Raw genomic sequence first — 17030 nt, 5'->3', positions numbered from 1 at the left:
AAAATTAACTGCTCTGCCTTAGAGCTAGCAAAGACTCTGAAAACAAATTCCAAATGGGACAGCGGGCGGTGCTCTTCGACAGAATTAAGGTAATCCACTGCGAGCTTATTATTGGAAATAAGCAGCTCCAGGCTGGCCCTGTTTCGCTTCCATCTTCTTAAGGCAGCACGGACACGTCTCATCTTGAAATTGAATAGAGAGGCAGCAGAAAGTAGGGGTCTTGTGCCCTTATTCCAGCAACTGGCGATGCCCTTATTCCAGCATCAGAATGCCCAATATAATCTTTGCATCCATTGGCATGAACACCTCGTTCACCCTTTGCTTATTCCAGCTAGCTGAGGCTGAGTCTATCAATTCTGACACAAGTTGCGGTGGGTTTGCAGAAATGCACCCATAGGGTCGAAGCATCTCTTTCCTTGGAAGCCAATTATCCGTCCATATATTGGTGGTTGCACCGTTTCCAACACGCCGGATCAGACCCTGCTTCAGAACGTCACGGCCTTCAATTATGGATCTCCAAATCTGGCTCGGGTGTCCTCCTAGTGTGGCTTGCAGAATATCACTTGTTGGATAATATATGCTCTTTAGTAACCGGGCACTGAGAGAGTTGACCTCCTGCAGTAGGCGCCACGCTTGCTTTGCCAACATAGCCAAGTTAAAAAGTTCAAAATCTTTGAAACCAAGACCACCCATGCCCTTGGACTGTGTCATAGTCTCCCAAGAGACCCAGTGAGGTTTGCGTTTACCTTCCTTTGAGCCCCACCAAAACTTCCGGATCAACATGTTGAGGTGCTCACATAATCCTCTTGGTAACTTAAAACACGACATGGAAAAAGCAGGGACAGATTGTGCAACTGCTTTAACTAGGACATTTGGTCCCAGATACCTGTACAGGACCGGATTTTCCTGCCAGATGGGTGTATGGTTTCTTCATGTTCATGGCCATGACTCACAAAAAAAGCCCAGCGGAGCCCACGGTTACTTTACTTGGGCTATGGTCGTCCCTGTTGTGGGCTTTGCTGGTGCGGTGGAGGGAGGAGGCTAAAAAAACACATGAAGCGAAACAAAATAGTATTAATTTTTCCTGGTATTTTGACGGACATTGAATTTTGAAGCAGTCTGGCCACTTGAAGAAATACCAACAATTCGCCATTGGTGAGAACTTACTAGCTACTCATACACTTCTTTGATGGATCTTCTGGTGTACTCCCACAAACTCCTGTACATAAATTTTAGTCATAAAAGAAATGCAGAATATGTAGGTTATTAATTCGAGATGAGAATTTCAGCAAAGGAAAAACAAAAATGTTGCGCTTGTGTCGTATTGTTTGTCAGGGCTTGGCAGCTGCACCTAACTTTGGAGGCTACCACGATTCCCCTTAGGTACCTTCCACGATTGGTGAATCAATTACAAGTCTTGACTTTTGGTTCACGGGGGAGATCAAGAAACTGAATCCCCAAGGTGCAACAATGGCGGCAAGCAAGAACAGCCAAGGCCAGCAAATATGCATACGAATGGCTGCGTAATGGAGATATCATAAGCACTAGCATGGAGTATAGTTTGATCAGTATACAACGATGAGTAACTGGTCACCTGCCTGCTGAATAAGGTGTGTAAAAATGGATTGCTCCTCGGCAAGTTGACCCTTTCGAAACAAACTCAAACTGTATGATCTGAGAAGAGTCGGAGAAGATATATAGTGAAAAAGTACTCTCAGTTCGGAAACAAAATAATCATTAAATTACTTCCAAGCATGCCCAATTGGAGTAAAAAAACATGGCTCGACTAATCCAGGAAAAAGGCAATATGTGTCTTCAAATGAATGCTTGCAGTTTTCTGAGTGCCTCAAAATGTAATACAAACATGTACTAGCAATTGTTGAACACATGCATGATCATTGTTGCCTTCCTGACTTTGGAAAGGCAGAGAACAAAGCACAAGCTTAAACACAGACAACTAGCTATAACAACACAAAGCGGCAATGGATCAGCAAATGCATAAAGGCAAGATGATCATCATGCTGAGCAGGTCATAATGCAGCAGCAGCAGCATCCAGGTCTATAACTGACGAATTAGAGTAGCAAAGCGCACCAGAGCAGTAGGCCACAGCAATTGTGCCAACACAAAAGAACAGTTCGGCTCTTACATATTCAGCTTGTGATTACATCGTCTTGCTTAGATGGTCAATTCCTAATGACAACACACCAAGGCGCCAGTACTATATCTAGCTACCATAATCGCAGCGCCATCTTGTCCATCCTCCAGTTCTCCTCGAAGGCATCAGATGCATGGCCCAAACGGAAGACCCCAAAAGGAAAGGAAGTTCATCCCTGCAGATATATTTAGTAAAAACAACCTACATTAGATCAGCATATGCAATAGAAATGTTTGTTTTCGTAGTTTCCTGGTAAGGCCATATATGCCAAACTGGAAATATAGTACAGTCTATTATATACTAAAAACACAATACGGATGAAAATGGAGAGATATTTGCTAGAAAACCCAACAATAATCGAAAGTGTCTCTCTGTCAATCTGGCAGTCCCACTTTTAATAAGCGAACCATGACCAACAGATCTGTGTAATAGCAGTTTGTCCGTTGATATGTGCAAGGACCTTCCATATCCATGGATCCTGATCTGGTGGACGTCAGGCACGCCAGAAAAAAATAAATCTAACAGTCTAGTATCTTTCCATGCACTTATGGACTTGTGCACGTACAGAACGGAAATACGATGTTCTAATCTCCCCGATCTAATCGTCCCTGTCCACCTCTCTCGATCGATCGTCCTGTTCCACCTTTTTCTCTAGGTCGTGACCTCCCCCCTCCTGAGTGTAGTCGAACAATCTGGAGCGACTACTACTATCGTCCAGTCAAGCATCAACTGGTGGAGGCTTCCTGGATCTGCACCAAAACTGAAGACTGCGCTGTGCCTTTTTCCACCATGGATGGCTTCAGAGACGGTGCAGAGGAATTAAAAGGGATCCAGACGAAACGGCATGACATCCGCATGGAGCTGCATCCGGTCCGGGTAGTCTGCTGCAGGGTATTTCTGTGGATAACCGTGGAGGAGATTTTGTCACCAAACTACGGTACCCAGAGAAACCGGTTGGCCGTTTTTCCTTTTCATGCTCTCTTCTCTCTCCCCTGTCCTTTTGGTTTTCAGATCTGATAATTCAAGCTTGGTCTGATGCGTCTTTAGGACAATCCAGGTTACATTGATGCCGCCATGCATCTTTAGGATATTCATCTTTACAGTGCTTCCTCCCGCCGCCGCTTGTCTAAGGGAGTGCTGTCATGTGGAAGGCTGGACTCCTACATGTTAACTTTGCTGATTAGACCTTCGGTTTAAGTTAGTCATGGGTAATTCCTTCCCGATCATTCATTTTTTAATTTGCCTGTATATCACAATGCCAATGTGTGCATGTGCGTGCTGAATAATGCATTTTCTAGGAGCAAACAGTTCAATATTTTACATGCTCTGCTGCATGCAACATTGCACAAGTTTCTTGAATGATTGCTAGCGTTTGGAACATTAGCAGTCTCATGATGTTTTCTGTGTTTTGCCAAGGTGAATAGATGATATGAGAAAGAAGGATGTTCTTAACAAGAGTGTTTCTCTCTAGAGGCTCGTTTGCTTACCTCTCAGGTTTCGCATTTTTCATATTTTAGTTTTCTCTCTTTCTGTACAGCTGTTTTGCATAGTACCTTTGCTTTTATTATTATAACGATAAAAATAGCAGTGGAAATTTCCACCACTGTACAGACTCAAAAATTGAGATTTAAGGGTATGGATCCTTTGTGTGTAGCTAAATTCTCCTTCAAAGATATCTAAGCTTTTCTAATGCTTTCGATTTGTATTCTGTAGGCAAGTATAAGTAATTAAGTATCACGGCCTACCATCACATACGATTTTATACTGAGCTGGATGATGGGGCAAATAATTCCTTACGGACATTTACGATCAACTTTGGATTTTTGAACTGCATATGGCTGTTCTTTAGTAGTGTCACAAAGATGAAATTACATACCGCACAATAAACCTTTGCAGTTGCAACTATGACTTGGAATGTCGCTGCTTCCATTAATTGCTTTATGTTGGAATTGTGTAACAGTACATCAAAACTTTCTCGCGCCTAAGTTCAAGATTATTTACTTGCATATCTTTGGCTATTAAAATTATAGTGTACAACCATTGGCCCAGATATCTATGTTGACCCAGCTCTAAAAAGTGAAAGAGCATAGTTACAGCACGTTTTAGAGCCATAGAGTTAGTACATTTCTTCTTTTACACGATTTTTTAGAGGATATTAGGGCTCATCCACAACACTATTCTTAGGTCTAGCTCATGGCTAGGAATACTGTTTTATATCATGTAAATACAGTATGGTCAATAGATGTTGATTCGGTAAACTATGGTTCCATTAGTTCAGTTTGGCACATAATATAGTTGCTGACAATCCAGTTATCAGTTTACTTGCGGTCCGAGCAAGATATCAAAAGTTTACATGACTTCAGAGAGATTCCAAAGCCCACAAGAAAAACATTAATTAAATGCTGTGGCATTTATTGCACTAAACATGAATAGACAAAATAGTGATTGAGGTTGAACATGCCAAATAAAGGTAAAAAGAAATCTAAATTGCATAAACGTACATGTATGCTTTGTTTGAACATGATTTATCCTTTACGGAAGGTGTTTGCTTTCTTTCCAAGATATGACATCTTCCCGACTCTTATATTGTGTCATTTCGTTTTTGGAATGTTAGGAATTAAGAAAATTCCTCTACTAGGCATTTTCAATTTTGCACTTTCATGTGTTCACTTTAGGGTTTTTAGCACTTTTGTCCGCTGACATGTCGAGCTACAGGCTCATCTTTGAATTTAATTGTTTGGCTTTCCAATATGCCATTGATGGGAAGCTATTAGCATGATTTATTTTGTGTTTGGATTCAGTTTTTCCCATATCACTAAATATGGCTTAGCTGTTTTCCCACGAATGTTGATGTAAACATGTATCTAGAATCTAGATGCTCTAAATGACCTTATTCTGCCATGTAGTTTATTTTCATGCAACTGTGTAGTGACTAATTTTAATTTTATATTTTTCTCCGATAATTATTTAGTGTGGATACATACCTTCTTATACATGTTCTTAGGTTCTGTTTTTGGTAAAACTATAAACCGATAAATATTTGTTGTGGACAATAGTAATGTGATAGCTCACATAAAAAAGTACATCATGTTATTCATGTTTATTACTCATTAATATTTGCTTTCTCTCACCATGTATGTATGCTAAAGTGAATGTATTGATTAGGAGTAATAATGCATAACTAATTGAGGGGGCTTTTCACACATAAATTTGGTTCCAATTGGATATATCTCTAGATAGAGCAATAAACACTTGAATATATCGTGTGGGCTTGAACATCTGTTACTCTGGAACCATAGTTGATTTTTGTTGTCATATATCTCTAAGAGGTATACAATCTTAAATAGCAAAAATGGGCGTGGTAAGCGGATAGGATACATGTTGAAGTTTCCTTATTTATTTTCTTCTTTCATAGGTTCGGACGAATATTCAATATGCAACTCCAATGTTTTATTGAGATCACTTACCATGATGCTTTTCTACCAGCACGAATTGTTTTTAGTAGTGAATTCTCGTCTCAAATCAAATGTACATTCTTTTATTTCATCATCGTATTTGAGAAGGGCAGTAGTACTAACTTTTCTTTTTATGCGACGAATAAAATAACCATGGTGCAAGCGTCGCAGTCAGAAGCACCTTTGACTCTGCAGCATCCTTGGGCACACCACGCTGACAGAGATGAGTCCTTGACAAAAATATACTCCCTCTGTAAATTAATATAAGAGCGTTTAGATCACTAAAATAGTGACCTAAACGCTCTTATATTAGTTTACGGAGGGAGTAGGTAGTATTTGATACGAATTTAAGAATTATCCTGAGAAATTTGACGTTACATGTTGTTTTAACAAAAGTAGAAACATGTCCATCTGAACAAAATCCTTACATTACTCGCCGTAAATATAAATATGTTAATAGCCAAATAAATAATATAAAGATGTTGCCTGCTCATTTGTGTGGGCCACTATGTTAGTTGATCATCTAACCGGTAAAGTTACTCAGCTCCCAGGAAATTGAGCTACCTGGTGCGTTGAGGGGTGTAGCAGCCGCGTGGGACCAGCATGTCAGCCGGCAGGAAGAAGTTGACTGTTGGTTCGGTCCACCTTGCAGTTAACCCGTGTTGTATGTATGGGCGTTCCTGCATTAGGTGTCCTGTTGTCTCAAACCATCGAGCAATCAACCGACCATGCCAGCGCCCTATCTTCCCCATTCTCATTGCCTCGATATAATCTCCTCCGATTCAATCCCTTCCATCCAAGCAAGAAAAAAAAAGGCTCACGATGCTGCTCTCCCAAGACGACATGAGAGCACATCACGATTTGGCTGGAGAAGGAGGGACGTACGGAGGGGAAGGTGGAGGGAGAATAGCTCAGGTGGATGAGTGGGAGAGGGAGGCGCAGCAGGTGGCGTGAACCAGGAAGGAGTGTGGTGAGTGCTTGAACCGACATGTGGGCTTGTGGAGTAGTCGGCGCTGGTGCCTACTCTACCACTGGCAGTGGCGTGACGAGCAGCTGAATGGTGGCTACTGGCTAGTGACTCACCGGGTTGACCCTGGTGAGGAAGGAGTTCATCACACGGAGTGGGGGTGACCTCGAGCCCACTCGACGGCCCTAGATGGCCAGCTCCACCCGCAGTTCCCTTAGTTCCGCCTCTAGCGACGGCCGGGTGCGACCAAGAATCGCATGGTCTGTCTCCCATAGAACAATTCCATGGCTATTACGTCTTCAAGTGTTCGGTAGTTTTTACCCCTAAAAAAAGTGTTTGGTAGTTTTTCATGCCAAACTAGCGTCTCTGCGATATCCAATCGGCGCTCATTTTCTGTTCAACTGTATTCATTTAATTAACTGGTCTCAGTTTTTTGCCATGAAAACTCTCCTAAGCATCAAGCCACTACCGGAATAACCCCCTATGCCGACGGCCTATTGAGACATGAAGTGGAGTTGACCATGGTTATTTGGGTTATGTCACCTGAATCTTGGATGATGTAGCTGGGAGGTTCAGTCCCCATGGCATAACGCTGGATATCAACAAAAGTTTTTCGAGATGGAACCAGCTGTGTTTTGTGCAGAGCTTCAGAAACAATTTTTTTAGAAAGAGGGTCATCAACTGTTGGTTGTAATCTGTAAGGGCTTCAGAAACATCAACTGATTGAAGTAAAATGAACTGGAAATAACAAAGTAAAGCTTGTTTTGATACCAATAGATGGGTTTGTAATGGTAGAGTTTAGCTTTTGTCTCTAATGTTTGGTGGAGTCTGTTTTTGCAGTAGCAGTACAGTCGCTCTTTTCTCTATTGATCTGGGAGAAGTGGAGTGTGATGAAAGACACTGAAGGATGAACAAACGATTCTTGAGGATAGGCCTTTGGAGCTTCAGCTAAGACAACAGTAGCTAGAGTCCAGCTAAATCTAAACGGTATAATGCCAATCACACAGGATATATACATGATCTATGTTCGAGGCAAAGCTTCAGCTTGCAATGCGGTAAGTAAACTTGTACTCTCTATCCAAAATTGTGTAATGCACTTATGAGATATTCATACTGGGTGTGGTTGTTACTTGTTAGCGTTCCAAATTAAACATGCCTCTGGGAATCATCACGGTGAAAAACGGCGCAGCGAAGCGCATTACACCTTCTAGTAACATGTACGAGCGACACATATGTTCATTAATGAGTAATTTTAGAATACTATATAATCATTTGCCCAAAAATTGATAATAGTTAAAGATGTTACATGCACCTATGATATTTTATTTAGAACAATATTTTTCGGTGGGTATAGGTATAGGGTGGTATTATCTCGTATCAAATAACATCAATATCTATCAAATCATAGATGAAATCTCACACTCCTATTTGTTAAGTATTTTCCATACACTTTCAACTAAGGGGATGATGCCCTCGCATTTGAGAGGGCCACTGTGCTAGTTTAAGATTAAATGTGCATAAGCTGCTCAGTCATGCTTCGAAAGGATTCCATAGCCATCTCATATTTTGTTTCAGTTAGAAAATAGCATACATATAAGGTAGCAGAGATAAGATGTGAATGGTAAATTAAATTGAAGCCTTTCCTAAGATGTGAATGCCCTCAAACATTAACTGGTGTGCAGGTTATGCAAATTTGGAGGGATGTAGATGTTTTCCCTGATATGAAATGACATTGTGTCTTTTTCAATTGCCCCATTTCATTGAAATTGTTTGACAGGATAAAGAAACAAATTAAACCAAATTTCCAGGTTCACAAAGCTCCCATGATAGCATAAAACGGTAACTTCCAGTGTGAGCAATTAGGGCAGCAAAGCACAACAAACATAAACAAGATAGACTTACCACTTCATATACTTGGTTTTGACAATGATGGAGGGAAGCCGAAGTACCAGTAAACATTTTCACGAGTAAAGAAACACCTCTTCCTCCTACAAACCTTCATAAGTTCAGAAGTCTTGACATCCAGCGAAAAATAGTCTACATCCCAGTAAGTAGTCAACAACTCCACTCCTGAGCCTCTACTAATGTCCAGCTGATCTTCTGTAGTGGCTCCAAGGAATAAGAATCCCTCATCTGCGCCCACGGTGAAATAGTTATATCCGCCAGGCAACGGTACAATATTCTCCAGCTGGCATTCCTTGGAAGATTCACCATTATTTTGTTGGGTACTATGATAGAGATAAAACAAGCCATTTGGGCTGTTATCATCAAGGAGAGAAAACACCTCAATGGCTCCTTCTTTACCCACTACAATGCGAGGCAGTCTGGCCTGGCCAGGCCGAGGTCTGCATTGCCTGTTGTTTCTGGCGAGATCGTTTTCCACCCGCCTAGGCAGCCATCTGAGCTTTACGTGGTGGCCAGTGTGATTGTTGACAGTAGAAAACAGTGTGTCCAGCTCCAGCACGAGCAACTTGTCCCCGCAAGGCGATGCCAAATAGAAGCAGCCACCTACGAAACAGGACAGGCCGCGGCATCCAAACGGGTGACTGTCCAACCAAGGGGGGCGACCACCCAAAGAGCTCCAACTGGTTGATGAGCTCCAACTGGTTGATGCAGCTACTGACCATTTTTCGGTGATGGAAGAGAAGACAAACACAGCCAGTTCGGTACCATAGTCAGCAAAGCGGATCACCTTGAACAAGGTCTCATCCTCATCTTCGCTAACGGGCACGAGCAAGGGCTTGCTTTGACGGGGGCGTTTATTCTCGGATGTCAGGTCCCCAGGTGTGGGCGGAAGCAGCACGTAGCGCCGTGACAAGGGATCGCACACCGCGATGCCGTTGCTACTAAGGCTGATCTCCACGAGAAGGACGCGGCCGTCGCGGACGTCGCACGCATACCACAACCCCTCGCTGGGCTTGGGGACGAAAGAGCATGTGAAATCGGCAGCGTCGGCGAGGGCACGGGCGAGCGGGGCGGAGGGGTAGGGCGCCTGGGCGGGGTGGAAGCCGCCTGCGTCATCCACGAACCCCAGGAGCGGCGGCGGGTGGCGTTTGCGGTAGCGGCGGAGGAAGGAGCGCTCGGTGATGATGCGGCGGAAACGGGGGCAGGCGGTCGAGACGCGGGCGAGCGCGGCGGGGGTGGGCAAACGGAGGAAGATCTCCTCAATGATCTCGTCGACGAGGTGCGGCGCCGGCGGGGACATGGCGCGCGGCCGCCGCCTGGGCCGGAGGAAGGGGATTGGCGGCTAGGGTTTTCGGCGGAGTTTAGCTGCAGTCGGGGGACGGGGGGAGAGTGACTAGCGAGTGTGGTGCTGCTTGAAAACTCGTGTTACTGAAACGAAATTTGTTGTTCCTAAGACTTAAAAAAAAATCCTAAAACAGAGCAGCAAACAAGCCAGTGGTGAATTTGTTGAATGATCCAACAATTGTTATTTTTTAAAAAGAATCGGTTCTATTATAAAAGTTCACAAGAAGTACCAAGCACATCTAAAACATAATAAAAATTACATCGAGATTTCTATACCACCGAACGATCACTAATGCCGCCAGAACGATCTGCCGACGCGCCGTTGTTGCCGCTCCTCTATCGGATCCAGCTTGGCCTTGTCGATAACGGCTACGAGGTTTTTGTGCACGTGTCTCTAAGGATCAACGTGTTGGATCTAAGAAATTCATTGGTAGTCCACAAAGTTTACAACAATTGACAGATCGATATCAAGCTCCAAAAATAGAATGTTTCAAGGCTAAATGTTTTCGTGTGTCTAGTGCTCCCTTCGTATTAGTTTTAAAAAAAAGTACTAATTACAGAAATGTAGAAAGCATGGCATCTTAGAAGCAGTTACTTGCTTATACTCTAATAGAAACAAAAACAACGCAATTAGAAAACTAACATCCTCGCTTGTCTCTCCCCCCCCCCCCCCCTCGCCAAAGAAAGTCAGTCGGTTTCCACGTAAGTGTCGCCGCTGCCTTCGAGTGCCTTCTGATGCCAGCGAGATGAGGGAACCCGGTTTGGGAGGTTGGCTGGCCGTCTTTTTACTATTTTTAATGTTGTAATATCCAACCATATCATTTGTGGACAGCAATACACACAACCCACATAATAACGTGGTCTATTCTCAGCGGAAAAGGTCTACTATTCGTCGCTGAACTTTACTGAAAGTTCACTCTTCGTCCTAATTTTAGTTTGATTCGAAATAAACACACTAGTTTCTAAATCAATCTCTCACACGATTTCGTGCTCACATGGACATTCCTTTACCAAAACCTAAAGACTTTTGAAACCAAAACAAGGCCTAACCCAGTCAAACACATCTAAGGGCATCCATCTAAAAACCCCAACCCCAACCTCTTGCACCTACATAGGCAGATACAGTGAATAAAAATTTGTAGATGTGGCAGATGGCATGGAGATATTTTATTGAAAAAAATGTGCCCTCTACATCCAATGAATAAAAACCATATATCATTCCAGTACAAGTACAAAGAAATCTAGAAGAAGAACAAGGTGTGATGCCAAGATAACCTACTTACTTTTTTGCCCATGCACCCGGATGAAAATATCAATTCACTCTATCTTACGCCGTGCTTTTTTTGTTTGTAGGTGGTGAGTTGCTCATTCTTGAATGGCGGGTGCGGTGTAGTGCTATTGGGGCACTGCGGATGTGCGATGCTCGAGGGGAAATCAACAACGGGTGGCCGAAGCAATGAGATGAAGATTTTTCTGGACCTTTGAGAGATCGTGGTTCGATTACATTGGATTCGGCCATTTGAACTCTAAACTAGTTTGGATGGGGCAATCCACAATTCTATATAACACGGTGTCCACATGAACGAAAAATTAAGAAAAACATGTTAGCATTTGGTTTAGAAAGTTGAGGGTATATTTGGCCTAAACAAAAGATTCAAGAAGAAAGGTGAACTTTCGGAAATATTCAAAGATGAAAAGTGGGCTTCCTTCATTTTTAATCACAACTAGTTGTGAGTGTAAATCTCAAATCTCATCTGAACAATAAAAAAAACTATCACTATGTATTTAATATGGACTTTCTGTGTCTAGCATTTCCTCCCTTATCCCTTGGCGGCTGGAGCAAACTCTCCCCTCCAGGCTTCACACGCAAGCCCGTGGATTTGTCTCTCCTCTGCCTGCTGCTCCACCGGTCGGTGGAGGGGAGGGCAATCCAGGTCCATCCACCCCGGTTAGAAGTTAGATTATAGTTTTTTAGTCCTCGCAGGTGTGCCGATTGGGCGAATGGCAATGCTTCTTCTTTGAGTTTGTCTTCTGGTCTCTGATCCACCTCGAGTTTTTCTGTCTGGACATAGGCGCCGGAGTCACAACGTAGATTCTTGCCGTTTTCCTTAGGGCGATGAGATTAGGGTTTCTCGTCGAGACTTGGTGTCAGATACTTCAGGTATATTCCAGGGTTAAACAACCACAATTACGCCTCCAGGGCGCTGGTCCTTAGGGGCACATGCACGAAGACTTCGTGGTTGTCATCGACAAGGTCAAGCCGGCTCAGGAATGGAAGCGGTGTCAACGACGCGTCGATGGCTTGTTCTGGTGGTGGAAGTGGCCGTTCGATGGTCTCAAAATCTAGATGTAAATTTTATTATGTTTGAGGTGCTTTGTACTTTCAGTGAACTTTTATAATAGATTGAATCCTTTCTGTAAAAAATAAAAATAAATCTACGGAAGTAAAAATACACTCTCTCTTTCTCTCTACTATCTATGTCGTCTACGTCCTCCATTTCCTTACGTGGTGTATATTGCAGCCGGTTGTTGTATATTACTACCTCTATATGTGTTTATTAGTACCTATCCTATTTTGGATTAAAGTTTGACCACATATTTCCCCGTAAAAAATGTGTTTGACCACATATTTAACTAGTAAAATGTTTATGCATGTCATAGAAAACAAATATTATTGGATTCATAGTTGAAGATATTTTTTAATGATATTAATTTTGCTACGTATAACTTATGTTTTATTAGTTGAAATCATTATCAAAATATGACCCAAAATACGAGCGGGCTAGTAAGGGACCTCCTATTTGGCGTGCAAGGTGTTGGCGAACGAGCCAGCGCGCACCCCCCTTCCCCCGCGTGCTTTTTTTGGCCGGCTCATGTGTGGGGCACCCTGTTTTTTTGCTTTCCTATTTTTTCTTCTTTAAATAATTACGGATTTCAAAAAGTTATAAACTGAATTTTTTATTTTTTTAAATGCAACAAATCATAAAATGTCCGTGTACTCATGTTTTTGCATATTCAAAAAAAGATCACGATTTTGACAAAAATGTTTGGGAAATTAAAAAATGTTCATGATTTTGGAAAAATGTTTGTGTATTAAGAAAAGGCTAGTGAATTTTAAAATATGTTTGTGAATTCGGCAATGTTCATGATTTCTGAAATAACATTTGAAAATCCAGAGAATGTTTATGAATTACAGAAAAAGTTTATCAATACAGAAAATAATCATGCAATTAAAAACAATTCGTCAAAGGAAAACAATGTTCATGAATTTCCGAAATCGTTTCCCAATTTTAATAATGTTTGCCTATTCACAAAATTGTTCACAGTTTTCAAAAAAATCTTCATAAATTTGTAAAAAATGCTCACAAATTGGAAAAAGTTGATGATTTCATAATAATGGTCAGGAATCTGAAAAATATTCATGATTTCTAAACAATTAATAAAAAGTAAAAATGAAAGTAAAATTAAGAACAAAAAGGAAAAAAGGAAGTAGAAACGAAAACTTGAAAAAATAAAGTAAAGGGCGAAAAAATTACCATAAGAAAGAACACACAAAGAACCGGTACAGAAACCAAAAAAGTTAATGACCGGCCCAAAATGTACATAGCCCTTGCGGGTTTATGGGCTCGGTCGCTAACTAGGGACCTATATGCGTCTAACGAAGTCTTTGGAGTATTTCTTCGAGCAAAGATTGATACCGCGAATAAGGTGTTTACAAGAGATTTCATTGTAATTCTTAGTCATAGGAGTTATTTTGTATTATTTTTTTGATATTAGATTCATATCAGTGTACCTGTAATTGTTATGACTATTAATAAAGTTACAAGTGTTTCTTAAAAAAAAATGCGTTCGAATAGGACTATTAATAAAGTTACAAGACGGAGGTAGTAGTACTGAAACTATGTGCCACAGCCCACGGGCCCATTCACACCTCCCAAGCCGTTCCATAGTACTGAAACTATGTCCCTAAACGTGACGCCACCACCCCCCAGTTCCCCACTCTTCCACACCTACGGCCGTTTAGCCAACGCGAGGCGCCGCCGGAGACGGCGATGCAGGCGGCGGCCTCTTACCGGGGCGCGGCAGCCCACCGCCGCGCTGGCCACCCATCCCCGCGCCCTCCAGGCCCCTCTCTTCTTCTACCCGTCCGCGTCGCCGGCGTCGGCGGTCTCTGCGGTGAGCCCCTCGTACTCTTAACGCTCCCGATTCTACCATATGTATGCCACTTTGATAGCCTCGCGTCGATTTGCTCATGCCGGCGTCTCCATGTGGGAGCAGACGCGGCGGTTCCGCTCCGAGTCGGCTCCCTGCCCCTTCCGCGGGCTCGCGGCGGCGGCGATTTCGCGCACCTGGATGCCAAGCATGGTGAGGCGTGGCAGCTGACGCGCGCGCTCGGGCTAATCCTTCCTGATCACCAGGTACGAACGATTCTTTGGGGTTTGGGTTCCTGCTGACTCGCGAGACAACCAAATGGATTCTGTCTTGGTGTAAACTGTAGACTGTAGAGTTGGTGAACTGATGCCCAAACACCCAAATAGAGCATTGCGTTTCTTGGTAAGAGGCTGTGAACATGGCTGTGGACTGTGGTTTGTAGAAAACTACGATTAGCATAGAGGGATGTCTTCTAAAGTAGACAAAGTTTGGGGGAGACCTACTGTCCTGCGCCATGTTCTTGCCTGGGAGCACAGCAAACACATCCGTCACATTTTGAAGCAATTTTTAGAGGTAGCATTTCAAGAGTGACTCACAAATCTTGTTCAGAATGTACAACATTATTTACTTATGAGTTGTTACTCTGTTTTTTTCCGTAACATTGTGATGCAGCTCTGCTATTGACTGTGCTTTACTATCTGCCTGTGTAATCTATGCCTGCAGAAAATGGCGCATGCTAACCTGCTGAAAACTGCTGTTCTTTCAACAATGTCGATGCTCATAATGCCTCTTGAGGCATCAGCGGAGACATGTCAACCAACTAGTTCTTTTGCCAATATGCCGATTTTCATTGCCGTCGCTCTAATAGGAGCTGCCGTGGGTGGTAAGACGCTCAAACCAATGCCCACAGGCATAACTGATAGTATCTACTATCATGTATAGTTGATGAAGAGAGACATTTCACGCTGTGCTAATTTTGTTTTCCCTCTCCGATGTTACATTCTAGGATTATTAGCACGGCAAAGAAAGGACGAGCTGAAGCGATTGAACAATCAACTCCGTCAGATTAATACCGCTCTTAGAAGGCAGGCACAGATTGAATCGTTTGCCCCCGGCCTTACTTATGCGCCTGTAGGGAGAGCAGGAGAAATTGAGGTTATTGTTGATCCCAGGAAGCAGCAGTTGGTGGTAAACTTGAAAAATGGGAAGAATTATATGAGGAATCAGGAACTTGATAAGGCAGTAATGGAGTTCAAGACAGCTCTGGAGCTCGCAGAAAGCATAGGGGATCGCTTTGAGGAGAAGAAAGCTGCGCGAGGACTAGGTTCATTTCTTCCTGTTCCTGATAATGGCAATCATGCATCACATTGTTTTTGCTCACTGATAAACAAAAGTGCATTTAGTTAATATTGACCCTGCACCATTGTAAGTATAATTCTCTGGTTAGGCCGCTACAAGGTTGGTGACTAACTTGTAGAATAGCAGAATGTCGGAATATCCCAAGAAATAAGTGTAATGTTTGATTTCGTTTCATCTTAGGTTGCAATTTTTTTACCCATCCTTACATTTAAGTTCTTCCTGCAAGCAATTGTATTACTGCTCCCTACTTGAATAGATTCTGTAGTGTGCGAAATCAGAATGAGCAATTGTCAAGTAATTAAGTCGGAAGTAAAACACCATCCTATCCATTCCAATAGACGGGGATTCTGCACTAAAAACGTATGTTTGCTTTCATAATTTGGGGCATTCACTTTTGCATATACCAGAAATTACTTTTAAGGAAGTAGTGATTTGATATATAGTAGCAAGATTTATATCCACCTGGAATTGATGTATTCTCCAGTTTTATACAACAAAAAATTGATGTCCTTGGAAAACATTACCATTTGTCTGTCCCCTTTGAACATCTGTATGTACCTACCTTTTCCATGTGTGTGTGTTTGTTCAGATTTCTGCCATGTGCTTCATTTAGAGACAACTGCTTGAACTAACCTTAATTGTTGGTAAACAAATCACCATGTGATGCCTAATTTCGCTTGAAATTTGTTGTCTTAGGCGCATCACTGCAAAGGTTGGGACAGCACAGAGAAGCAATGAGCTGGTATTACAAGGTCCTGGCGCTATCAAAGGAGACGGGCGAGGATTCTGGCTGCACCGAGGCCTACGGCGCGATAGCCGATTGCTGCGCTGATCTCGGCGATTTGGAGGGAGCAGCGAAGTTGTACGACGAGTACATATCAAGGTTGCAGCCCCGCGATTGAGCGCTCGGACCGTTGTTGGAGATCAAACACTCAGCTTCTTGCTACTGACCGATCATGCCAGAGCCCGTCCGTTGCCCTGCTTCTGATGTCAAGGTTGCTTGCTTGCTATCTGGCAGAAAACGAGCTGATTTTGCTTGTCTTTTAACTTGGTTGGAGCACTTGAATTGTCCATTAGGAGGCCCTGTATACTCTGTGTACATAAATTGCGATGGTGCTATGGCATGTGCGGGTTCAGAGTTCTTCTCCATGCAGGATTGGCGATCCATCTAGTTGAAAATTTCCTTGACTGTGCGGCTTCAGGACTGTACCGCAGAGTATCATATCCTGACACGTGATACAGCAACAGTCCTCGTGCGTTTGCTCTGCTGACAGTGAGCAGTAGTGACTAGCGAGTGATGGTCGACTAACAGTTGGTAGCTGGTGCTGTTGAATGGTTGTTTTATTCAGCGCCATCGAGACATTTATAAGTGCAAATACAGTATAAAGTTGGCTATCCGAACACGAGCATCACTCTCTTACACATGTTATATATACTCCCTGTCAAAAAGCGTCTTACATTATGGGACGGATGGAGTATAGGTCTTTTTAGAAGTTCCAATACAAACTACATACGTCATATTTTAAAGTGTAGATTTACTCATTTTGCTCCGTATGTAATCTTTTATTGAATTCTCTAGGAACGGAGAGAGTAGTTCAATTCTTCAGTCCTCAGTTGCACACAGGTTAACCTTACATAATTCTAATCTTCCTATCATGACACAATTGTTACTGAGCCAAACCAGCAAAACAG

General features: G+C 42.7%; 2 protein-coding genes across 2 annotated transcripts; one reads left to right on the top strand and one right to left on the bottom strand.

Annotated features, from left to right (window-relative positions):
* Positions 1-2201: 2201 nt before the first annotated feature.
* Positions 2202-9877, bottom strand: LOC120966191 (uncharacterized). Its single transcript, XM_040391985.3, has 2 exons — positions 8481-9877; positions 2202-2331 (listed from the first exon to the last, which is right to left on the bottom strand). The coding sequence occupies exon 1, from the start codon at positions 9781-9783 to the stop codon at positions 8485-8487; it is 1299 nt and encodes a 432-aa protein (XP_040247919.1). The 5' UTR covers positions 9784-9877; the 3' UTR covers positions 2202-2331; positions 8481-8484.
* A 3913-nt stretch (positions 9878-13790) lies between these two features.
* Positions 13791-16479, top strand: LOC109733025 (protein FLUORESCENT IN BLUE LIGHT, chloroplastic). Its single transcript, XM_020292228.4, has 5 exons — positions 13791-14003; positions 14106-14245; positions 14703-14862; positions 14986-15303; positions 16035-16479. The coding sequence occupies exons 1-5, from the start codon at positions 13880-13882 to the stop codon at positions 16238-16240; spliced, it is 948 nt and encodes a 315-aa protein (XP_020147817.1). The 5' UTR covers positions 13791-13879; the 3' UTR covers positions 16241-16479.
* Positions 16480-17030: the final 551 nt, after the last annotated feature.

This window comes from Aegilops tauschii, chromosome 6 (genome assembly GCF_002575655.3).
Source record: "Aegilops tauschii subsp. strangulata cultivar AL8/78 chromosome 6, Aet v6.0, whole genome shotgun sequence".
NCBI classification, from domain to species: Eukaryota; Viridiplantae; Streptophyta; class Magnoliopsida; order Poales; family Poaceae; genus Aegilops; species Aegilops tauschii.
This window is presented reverse-complemented; position numbering and strand designations above follow the sequence as displayed.